This window comes from Aythya marila (assembly GCF_965140915.1).
Source record: "Aythya marila genome assembly, chromosome: 6".
Classification (NCBI taxonomy): domain Eukaryota; kingdom Metazoa; phylum Chordata; class Aves; order Anseriformes; family Anatidae; genus Aythya; species Aythya marila.
The window spans coordinates 14,404,872-14,416,935 of NC_139047.1; the positions used below are offsets into that span (position 1 = coordinate 14,404,872).

General features: G+C 33.8%; 1 protein-coding gene across 4 annotated transcripts in view; it reads left to right on the forward strand.

Moving 5' to 3' along the window:
- Positions 1-12,064, forward strand: part of PDE1A (phosphodiesterase 1A) — a 114,737-nt gene that overhangs the window by 74,991 nt on the left and 27,682 nt on the right. For all 4 annotated transcript variants that reach the window (XM_082763072.1, XM_082763075.1, XM_082763073.1 and 1 more), the window contains exons 7-10: positions 2,639-2,739; positions 4,968-5,093; positions 10,217-10,318; positions 10,438-10,558. In XM_082763072.1, coding sequence (XP_082619198.1) covers positions 2,639-2,739; positions 4,968-5,093; positions 10,217-10,318; positions 10,438-10,558 — 450 coding nt within the window. The remainder of the gene's footprint in view (positions 1-2,638; positions 2,740-4,967; positions 5,094-10,216; positions 10,319-10,437; positions 10,559-12,064) is intronic.

Below are 12,064 nucleotides of genomic sequence, written 5' to 3' on the forward strand. Positions count from 1 at the left end.
GGATTTGGATGATACATCAGTTTGATGCAATCGTATAACAAATTTCTGTGAGTTTTGCAAACTGGTGTGTGATTTGAAATTCTTGTGCTTTTACTGTATCTTTTCAGAACTGGTACTGACTCCCAAATCTTGCAAAGAATTGCTGTCATGCTTGTTGAGTTCTGAAAGACATACAGAAGCAAATGTTAGAAAAAGGTTGAAGAAAATCCTTTTTATGACTCCTCTTGAGGAGGTCATACATTTTGTATCTTTTATGGGCACCTGGAATACAGCCATATTTTGGCATTTGCCAAAATTCTTGTCTGTTCAGAACTTATCCTTTTCCACAAGCCTGTAAAAAGATTTCAGTGAAGAATAACACATTTTCAGAGTCTCATTTAAAGAAATAAAATGTTCATTATATTTTCCAGAAGATATTGGCTGTCTATCTTAAGAAAAAAGATTCAGACACTTCAGATGTATGTTAGAAAGTTAGATATCACAGATGGCAGACAATCTATTAAACTCCCCAAGATTTTAAATCCCAGATGATACAACTAAAATATACATCTCAAGCTAGCATTTATGAAGTCTTCATCTTTATAAAGATTCAAGAATCCAAGTCTCAGGGAATACATCTTGTAAAGAACTTTTGAGTCATCGATCATCTTCCCACCATCCCTTTTCTCCTCCCACGTACCTGTATTGCTCAAATGAAAGGAAAAAAATGTCTTTACTGTCAACAAGTGTATTGTCAGACTCCTGTTCTTACTCATTTTTTAATCCACTGTTGTTTAAAAAAAAATAGTTTGAACCAGAGTTCATGAAAAGTTGAAATGCATCTATTTAGTTACAAGAAATTTATAGTACTGTAAAACATTTCTCAATAGAAGAGATCTTTTCCAAGAGTTGTTACACCTGCATCACACAGTATCTTCCAGGAGGGAAGTAGATTCCATCTCTTTGTAGTCTGTCAGACTTCCAGATACAAGAGAACTGCTTTTCCCTCTCTCTTTGAAGAAACAATTCTTAATTTTCTCCCTAAGAGCTTTCTCCTGCTTTCTTGGGAATTCTTTAGCTAAATAGTTCTCTGATTGCAGATTTTAATACTAATCTGAATTTTAACTGTACTGCTACAGTGTCTAGAATACTTGCCTTCATATAATATGGTATGAATATTCTGTATAATCTGTAGATACTGTTTTTAAGAAGCACTCGACTTATAAATGAATTATCTAGCAACTTAAAAAAAAAAAAAAAAAAGCTTTGAGAAGGCATCTGAAAGAAAATGTTTTTGTTTAGATTCAGTTACTAGTAATTTCTGGGTTTCTATTCTGTTTGGTATGTTGAAAAGATTGTGAAAGCCAGGAGCAGTCATGGCCCAATTTCTTATGACACACAATACTATGAAGGTCATCATTTCCATTTTTAGAATTGCTTACAGTACATTCTCATTCCTCCATTGTGACCTTTTTAAATCTATACAGCTTCACCAACAGCCAGCACTACTTGTTCTTCAGCTATCTTATTTGGTCACTGAATGACCTATTTCATTGTTCTCACGCAACTTAGGAATTTTGATATTTTTCTTTGAAGAAATAATACAACTTCTGGCATCTTATACATTTCATATGTATTCATATACATATATGTGCTGAAATGGGTGCATAAGGATGAAGATCATTCTTAGATCTTATAGTACAGAAGCTTACTTCTACACTGAAAAAAGTCTGAAATATATGTGAAAATATCCTAACTGGCATTTGACTTAATCAGTCCTATGATTGCAGGGTTAATTTTGATTTCCTACCCCCATATTAGATGTTTCTACCCCCATTTTTAAATGGAGTACATTTTCTCCTTGAGCTTCATTTCTCAGTAATAAAATACAACTTGAAAGATAAAATAACAAGATTTCTCAGTAATAAAATAGAACTTGAAAGATGATTTCACAAGATCTATAAAGGACATTCTCAATGAGGAAGTTGTATAAAAGCGCATAAAAATCTAGGATCTGTATTATTTTGTATAGAAGATGATCCTTCTTGCCTTTTGTTCTGTGAAACTGTATACCAGCTTTGTGCACCACATTTTTACATTTCTAGTTAGCTGAATGATATGATAACACAAAATACAATATAATTTAGAACTGGAAAAATCTCCCATGGGCCTAATTTCTGTACTACAGTACAGGTGAAAAATAGTTAATACTGATGTGTTACCTAGAAAAGTATGGTGAACTTTATATATTTTTCACTAAAAGATAAATTATAACCTTAATTTTGTATCAAGTTTTTAGATGAATTTACCATAATTCAGCAAATGCCAGATAGTGTCTAGTAGATTAGATTCTTTCTACTCAAAACAGCTGCAAAATATACCATGTAATTTTCTTAATAACTTCTTAAGTATTTTGGCTGCCAATATTTACTTTGCTTGTGATCATAAAGTATTTAACTTGGTCTTAGATAAATCCTAATAAGCACAAGGACTTATTTTATTACATAATACTTAGGTGTTATGAATCTATAGTCAACTGAAATCAGAAAAGGGTGAAGTTTAATTTAGTTGAAGGTAGTGCAAAATGCTTCCAGTACTGCATTTATCTGAATTAGGCTGTTATAGAAATTATGACTAAGATTTGTTTTTCATTTACTAGCACTGGCTCACAGAACTGGAAATTTTAGCAATGATATTTGCAGCTGCCATCCATGATTATGAACATACTGGGACCACAAATAATTTTCATATTCAGACAAGGTAAGCAAAGTGGTCCCTAACGTATCATGTCTGGAGTTTGCTGTTGATTCATCTGAACTGTTTCATTCCTGTTACTGATACTGTCATGAGGTAGCTAGGCCATTCCTGGTTTTATGAATTGAATATTCAGGGAGAAAACTTCAAGCACAGCTTTATAAATCAATACCAAGGGTCCTCTCCTAGCATGTTATAACAGGATCTGCAGTAGTTATGATAAAGAAATCCAGTTTGAAAGTCTGCATTCTGATGTAGGCATAGCATTTCATATCCTCTGGTCCAGAACAACAGCATATAACTTAAAGTATTTTCAGCCTATCAAAGAAAAATCACTGACCAGTCCTTTAGTGGGTGATAAGTGGTATACCTGATACTAACCTTAGTACTAAGTGTCTTATTGTTTTTTGTTTTCACACTCTAGACTGTACTTTGTTTTCAGTATCCTCAGTTGCTATCCACTTCACACGCTCTTCAAAGTAAATAAATAAATAAATACAGTAAAACTGGCATATTCTAATGAAACATCTCTATTATCAAGAAGTATTACTACTTTGAACAGAAGTATCCTTGCACTCACCTATACAGGTGAGCCTAAGGCTTAAGGTTAAATTAAATCCAGAACATACTTAGGCCCTGGGATATGCTCTTCAATAAATCAAAAATTATAGATCTTCAGCTAAAATAAAGGCATAATTCTTTTCTTCCTCAGCATAGTCTTGCTAAAAATAAACTTCATTTTGTAGTTCCAAGTTTATTTTACTTTTCTATTTTTGTCTTTAATATTTTGTTCTGAAGTATTGCAAAAGTGGAAGAATGAATTATGCTTTTGACTTTTACTTGGATATACTTATAAGCAGGTATTTGTTTTGTCATGGAGCTCATTCTTTGCTCTTAGTAAAATTGGCCCTGATGTGACATCCCATGACATGATTCCAGGTTTCTTTTGCCTGCAAAATCCTGAGGAAATGGCTGTCATAGTCATATAAAATACCAACACTGATTAAAATTTGATACAATTAGCTAAGTGGGCCAAAGTGTGTTTCAGAAATGTATGTGATTGGCAAATCATTATTCTTCTCATGAATTATGGACATAAACATATTCTTTATTTAGGTAGGATATGGTTTGTTCTTTCTAAGTAAACTTTCTAGTCCTATTTTATTTTTTTCAGATTTCCTCGTATCTTATCATACATGTGGGTGGTTACACCAAATATATACTATTATTGAACCTTATTGTATCATCATAGCTGCACTGCTAAATCAATGCACCTCTCTTCTGCTACAGACTGGTCAGTTGACCAAACAGAGGTACTTGGGGACAGTTTTATCAGAAGGGATGTATAGCAGAGAAGGGAGACCCAAAGAGGCCTAACAAGTTGGGTAAAGGTCTTGAGACAACAGGTTCCCCAAGAATTATTGAAATCTGAAATATGATAAATCTGTACCACATTAAAATTCCTGAAGAATCTATATGTAATTTTGGTATTTTAAGTTAGGTTCTAATTAGGAGGGAAAGGATATGGTTGATGGTGCTAACTTTTAAGGTAACAGTCTGGCTTTAGAAAGCATTTATATGCAATCAAAAATTGGGCTTTGCATTTCTGCTATGTCTTTGTTATGAGGCTTAAGTTTGGGCTGTTTTTCTGACAAAATATGGCATCCTTTTATAACATGTGAATTTGAAGTTTTAAAACATTTTAATGTTTACAGCTCTTTCTGATTTTGAGCAGCATGAGCCAAAGCACTTCATTCTCAGAACAGAGGTGGTAACTTCCTAATATCCATTCTATTTGTAGAACCTCTCTTGTGAATGTATTTAATTTTAAATGGTTGTATTGCCAAAGAGTTTTTATGAGTAGCCTAATTAGAGCATTTCTGTTGCTTTATGATCCAGTCTACTGTCAAGAAGCTCTAGGCTTGCCTCACAGTATTTTTTTTTTTTTTGTCACAGTTTTATTAGATAAATAGAACGTTATCCATCTAAAACTATGACTTTCCCACAAACAATACATATGATGGTAATAATGATAAATTGTTATACATTTAGTATGGAAAACTTATCAGTATTTGATAGAAAAAATAAACATTGTTTATTATATATATGCATATATATGTCTATATACTCAATAATTCTCATAGAGAATAATGTCCTACCTTCTCCAGTGCTATCATTGGGATGCTGTTGAAAATCATGTCTTTTTTTTCCTTTTTCCTGTCTTTTAACACTAGGTCAGATGTTGCAATATTGTACAATGATCGTTCTGTTCTTGAAAATCATCATGTAAGTGCTGCTTATAGACTCATGCAAGAAGAAGAGATGAACATTCTGGCAAATTTAACCAAAGATGACTGGAGGTAAGTCATCTTCTGACATTCAGACATAATTCCAATGTTTAAAAATAATAAAAACTCCAGGCCTTCTCTATGGAGTCTATTTTAAGAGTTCAAATTACAGGAAAAATTCTTGGCTCTGGAGGAAGTAATGGATATTTAGAGATTAGAGAAATCTGCTGTGGTGTAAAGAAGTACTGTTTGGAAGATGCCAATACTGAGGTTGTGCTTTTATGAGGCACAGTGCTGGACTGTGCGGACAGTCTCTGATAAGATAGTTCTTCAGGAAAACCTCAGAGCTGCCCCTCTTGAGGTAGGTTATCTTTGTCTAACGGTGGGTTAAAACCCCATTGCAGAGTCACACTCTACTGCCAGTCTGATCACTACTGCCTATGCAATTTCTGTTGTGTAATGTAGCACAGCATAGTCATATCTTGGTTAAGCATTAAAAAATGAGTTATAGTCCCAAGCACTACGGAATTCTTACTTTTTATTTTTTCTTTTTTTTTTTCTTTATCTTAATGTACTTCCTGAAGGAAATTTCACTAGCTGAAACAGAAAGGATCATAACTGACATTGCACAAATACCAAGATATGTAAGAAAAAAATGAGCAGGTGTTAGAGGTTTTTCTTAGATATTAGAAGAGGCATGTTTGCATAGCATAGAATACTACATATAGCCCTTAAACATGAATCTTCTGTGTGTTTCTGTAGACATAGCTATTATCATTTAGAGATCCTAAAAATAACTTTTAAATAGGTGGACTGTGAATCCAGATAGAGATGTTCTGCTTCCAAGAGGTTCTGCCGCAGTGAATGATGCCACCATAAATAACATAACATAAATAACCATAAATAACAGCTATACTTTACTTCATTTATATTTTTACAAAACTCTACAATTATAAGAATACATCAATATCACAACAAATTTTGGCATAGTATATATTTACAGATAAAGGACTTACGTGGTAGAACTACATGATTTTACTTATCTATGTGATCAGTACATCCCTAAACAAAGACATTATTGAATATAAGTCAGCTGATCCTTTTGGTTTTCAGTTCATTATTTTCTCTAGGTGCTCCAATGTGCTTAATATTAAAGAACTTTTAATATTTTAATTTAGTAAAAAGTGAAAGGAGAAACATACACTTTTTCATTCTCATAAAGGATTTCTTCTCAGAGGATACTCATTTGGATTTAGTTATCATAAAGTTTGTATTGTAAATTTAGTTCTGGAGTAAGATCTCTGGAAGTAAATTGTGAACTTCTGCAATAATACAGCCAGATTTTCAATGTTAACATTAGAAAGAATCTTGATCTGCTGGGACCTGTTTTCTGGACCATTTCCTCTTCTATTGCATTTCTTTTCTCCATGTTTTTTGAACATGTGATGCTATACCATGTTTCTTTAGAAGTTACTCAATCACAGACTAAATGCTTTTCAATCTCTTCTCACTGTAAGCCAGTTTGAACTTACTGGCGGATTTTGTTTTAGCTTTGGGAATTTTGATGGATTAAAGTGGCCGCACACTATTATATTCAGCCAGTTTGAAGTTGGTGGGTTTGAAATCAATAGAGAGTAGAATTTCTGGTCCAACTTGTGGGGCTATTCAGTACAATTTAGAAGAAATTTATGAAACCTGATTAATAATCTCAAGCAACTACACTTAGACACACGGTTCCATGTTTTGTTACTTAGACAGATATTTAGGATCTATACTTTCAATGAAACCCGTAACTTCCAAAGTGCCAGTCTGAGAACATGTGCAGTCTGTAGAAGTCTGATGCTTTAGATGGTTAGTCATGGAAATCATGATTTCTTGGTATTTATTTCTAATTTTCAAAAATATTTCCATTACCCTGTCATCAGATGTTTGTTGGTACAATGAAAAAAGCTCCTCAATTTCTAATTATTTAGAAAGTGATCTTCTTGGATCTACATTGAAATTTATAGAATCATTAAGGTTGGAAAGACCTCCAAGATCATCTGTTCCAGCCATACCTCTACCACCAATATCACCCACTAAACCATGTCCCTAAGAACCATGTCCAACTTTTCCTTAAACACCCCCAAGGACGGTGACTAAGCTACTAGACTAACAGTTTTGAAATTTGCACTGAATCATATTGGCAGTAAATTAAAATGATAATTTGTTTAACTTTTTAATGTACTTCCTGGCACTAATTAATTCCTTGACCACTGTCAGATCTGTTTTTTGAGTTGCAGTGAATTCTTTTTTTTTTTTTTGTAATTAATTCCTCTGCTTATTTAAACGGTAGTTCTGCTAATTATTTCAACAAGATGAAGCAAAATGACTAGGAATGACTTTATAGTATTACACTTTTTTTCTGCATATTAACTTTAAGATAAATTAACTAATAAACTGTCAGCTTCAATTAAGTTTAAAACACAGAATTTGGGTATGAACAGGGAAACACTGCCAGCATCCTAATGAGGATGCCCTTTGTGGATAATGCATGTGACATTCATAGTCATTTCTCACTCTTTTCTCAATTCTGAAAATATGTTCCAGTTTTTCATATTAGTTTTTTTCTATCACTTAGCCCTCCCAGGAACTAAAGAGGTATCCTTTTTTCTCCCACTTTCTCCTTTAATTTATTGGGTGCATGGTGTTTTAGCACCCTGTACGTTATGTCAATGATTACAAATGGACAGGCAGTATTAAAGTCCCAAACCTTTCTAGTCATAAATATACATTGATATTATAAATGGTTATATTAAAAAGACCAAAAAATTGCATAATGAACATCTTCTATTTCACAACTGTTCTTGGGAGTCTTCTGCCTGAGGAAAGCAGGATTGCTCTAACTTGCAAAATGAGCCTTAGGTCTTCAGTTCTCATCCTATCCTGTTTCTGCAGTTTTAACTCTATAATCTAGTGTGCCCAACTGACTAACTGTCTTTGTCATGAACAAATCCAGGTAAAACTAGTTTCTGTTTATTGGATAACTACTTAATGGAGAAATTCACGTGTTTCTCCTTGTCTCTTGTTATTGCAACATTATTCATGGCATTTTTTCACATAATATTTCATTTGCTACTTACAAATATACGTAGGACATATGTTTATGGAAAGATTAAGAAAAGATGATAGAAGAGGAGATAACCATTTACTTAAGAAAAATGGATACTGAATACACAAAAGCAGTATTCTTCAAAATGTGAGCTCCCCAAAATTGCTATGTGTTATAAATGTTACAGTTACATTTCTTGTCATAGAACAAAAGGTGGTAAGACCTATGCATGATTTTGCTGTGGTAGTGTGAGCAGTGCTAACTGTATTATCACAATACCTTTAGCTGTGGACTGCTTAATGAAGTAGTCAGAGGTTTCTCTACAGGAGTTCTGTCTGAGATTGGCTGAGGTCTCCTTCAATATGGAAGTTGAGAGGGTCTTTTTCGCTGGGAGACAGTTAAGGAATGGTTTGATTCCAAGAGTAATCCTCTGTCCAATGGTAGTACACTGAGCCTCCTTGGATCTAGTGAAACTTTAGTTAAATGTTTCTCTACCAGTTCTGTATTTTCTGTCTCTCTGTACGTCTCTCATCCATCATTAGATGGATGAGAGTGCAGGTAGAAAAATCATTGCAGACTGTAGGTAGGAGAGCTTCTCCTTTGCTATTTAGCAGTTTTGGTGGCCTGAAATCTTCAGTAGTGTGTGAAAAGGACAGTGCTAAATTGTTTTATTCTTCTTTAGGTGACAGATGTAGTAATTTGGGTTTGTCACTTGCCATGACAGTGTGAATCTACCAGAAGCTGCATTTTGTTTGTGTATGTGTCTTATGTAATGGGAGTGGGCTTACATGTATTACTGAATACTCCTGAAAGACATTTCAGAACTTGGAAAGTTAATAGGAAAATCTTCCGTAGGAATGGAAGTGATAATTATTTCAGTTTTGCAAACAGCAGGGTTTAACAATGCTGCGCCCTTAGTTTTCATGCAGTTTAGTTTTTTGTTTTTTTTTTTTAAATGGATTTGGCTATGTTTGAAGGGTACGCTTTCAAAGCATTGTGGAGAAGAAAAGGTTGGGATGCAAATTAGTCTCTCATTATGAGGTCAGACAAGGTAAGTCATTTTCTAAACTCAGGTTGCTATGGCTGGATATTATCATTTGAGTAGAAGTGAGAGGGTTGAGTCTTTATCCAGTTATATCAAAGTAAGTCAGGAATAACACAAAAAAACAATCAGGGATATCAGCTTAAATATGCCATTAATTTGACTCATCTTGATATCTTATTATAAAAAAAACCATTCTAACAACCCTAAAGAAAACTACAACTTACCTCTTTTAAAATGTGTTTCTTTAAAAAAAAAAAAAAAGACTCTTACAAGGTCTACATACAATCCTTCTACCTTGAGAAAAGCAGAATTCTCCAAAGTAGTAATAATTACTGGCAATATAAATGTACTTTCACATACAATGAAAAACAATACGCTTTCTCACATGATTCATATTTTACTATTTTAATATTAACTTAAGAGAAAACTGATGGATAAGCCAAAATCTCTGGCCCTAATAACAAAATACAGATAAATTATAAATCCTGAACTTGTTTTAACTCATGTAATAGGCATTAAGGAACTTCTGAGATGAGTTGTAGTTTGACATAATATTCATATATTGGTGAAACGTTCATAACATTTCAGATCTAATACATCTTGGTCTTTTGAGGTTCTTCAGTCTTCTTCCTAGATTTAGTGTTGTGCATGCTTTGCACTAATATGAGGGCAGTAACAAAAGATATCAATATATTCTCCTGTGTGTTGGTGAGCCTAGAGACTGACTTTTTTTGAGTACTTTACTTTTGGAAAAGAAGGAGTGGCTTATAATATGTTACAGAAATGACTTTAATTTTAGTTTATATACTAGAAAAGAGGAATTCCGAACCAGTGTGACTCTGAAATAGTGCTTATAGAGAACATTTTTGAAGTACATTGCTTCTACACAATCCTTTTACAATATATGGTCAAGTTGTTAATTATTTATTTATAAATAAATGTAATAAAAACCATGATGCTGTTTAGAAAGTTATAAATTAACAAGTACTGCTTAAAGAAATGTTCCATATGTAGAATAAATGAATTGTAATGAGTCATTTTGCTTTTAATTATTCTTAGGGAGTTGCGTAGCTTGGTCATTGAGATGGTCTTGTCTACAGATATGTCGGGTCATTTTCAACAAATTAAAACAATGCGACACACTCTACAGCAGGCAGAGGGGTAGGTCATTTTCCATTCTGTTCATTATCTGTAGTCTTTAAATGAGCTCATGTACAAGAAAAGACTTCAAGTAGATGTTTTTGTTCTGAGATAATTGGAGCATGTCCTTGAATTGACAGGGTAGACAAAGCCAAAGCCATGTCTTTGATTCTACATGCAGCAGACATAAGCCATCCAGCAAAATCCTGGGAACTGCACTACCGGTGGACCATGGCCCTGATGGAAGAATTTTTTCGACAGGTGCCATTTTAAAAATCTTTAAATAAACTAGTTGAAGAAGGACTTGTTACACAATTAAGTATTTTCTTACATCTACCAGCAAGGATGCTGTTGGTTGTGATAGACGAACATAGTCAGTAGTATATATTCCTTACTCTTAATACATACCACTGACATTAATTCAACTTTATGTGAATAAGATGAAATTGTTATAGCTCCGTATCTGTTTCAGCTGATGCCAGGATTTTAAGTATTGTAGCATTTTTTTCTTTCAATAATAATATAACTTGTCAAGCTGTTTTCATTCTGTAGATAGAAATGTATATATGCTTTGAGTTAAAAAGAAGCGCTGATAGGGTAGGGTGAGGGACTTGAAATAGAAAGATTCATGTTCAAAGAAGAATGCAAAGCTCTATCTCCATTTAATATTTCAGAAAACCCTCCAATTACTTTTGATTGCCATGCATATACCACATTGTTATGTAGGTTTTGCTTTCATAACAGCCTGATCCAAAACCAGAGGTTAGAGGGAATCATCCAGTTAACCCTGGATGATATATAGATGATGTTGTAGGATATATCCAAAAACAAAAATGAAGGCACACCCTTATTACAGTCTTTTTTTGTGAGATACTGAATTCAAAGAAAAAAAACAATAGGTGTTGGTGTCACAGCTGCCATTTTCTGACTCACCTCAGCAGGTGAAAAAAATTTTCTCTGAAGGGGGAACGTTTTCCCTGTAAAGACTATTTTGGCCATGCATATTTTTAAAGTAACCAAAATACAGTTTAGACATTACACACTTCCTACAGTTATGCACAGCTTTTAAAAATGGTTAATAGAGATAATGAAACAGTGTATGTCTCACTCATCTTGATTGTCATTATTTTGCTATATATTAACATTTTCAAATCAGGTCACGCTGGAAAAAGGATCAGAGAATAAAAGTCAGTAAGTTAACCAGTCAGTCGGTATCCAGGAGGTTATTAGGTTGATCTGCCCTAGAATGTTCTTGCTTAGTTGCTAGTGGTTCTTTTTACAAATTCTCAATAGGGAGCATCAGGACATCCTTGACTCTGGGGTTTGCAGTGGGGAGACAGAGTGGAGAGCTGGTGACTTAATCTAAACAAAGAATGGACTAAATTTTGTGGAAATACCGAGTAGTGTCACGAGTTTGTGTCTGTTTCTGTAAATGGAAATGATGAGGATTTTGAACTTCAGAGGAAAAAGGAAGAGCAGACTACCACAGATATATATTACTTGAAAAGGTCAGAAATGACCAACTGTAAAAACATTTCAGACACAGAGAGACAGACTAGCAGAGCCCATGGGACAGTGAGGCAATTGTGTTCAGTCAAGTGGATGTAGCATTAGCAATAAACAGCATTACGCTGGTTGTTGAGTGCATAGGATCAGCTAATGTTTTAGCTATACTCTCATTAGACAAAGTAACTGGATCACAAATAAACTGTTCAAAGCATTTAGCAGTAGAATCAAGTCACCAAGTGTGTATTTCTGCAGCTCAGC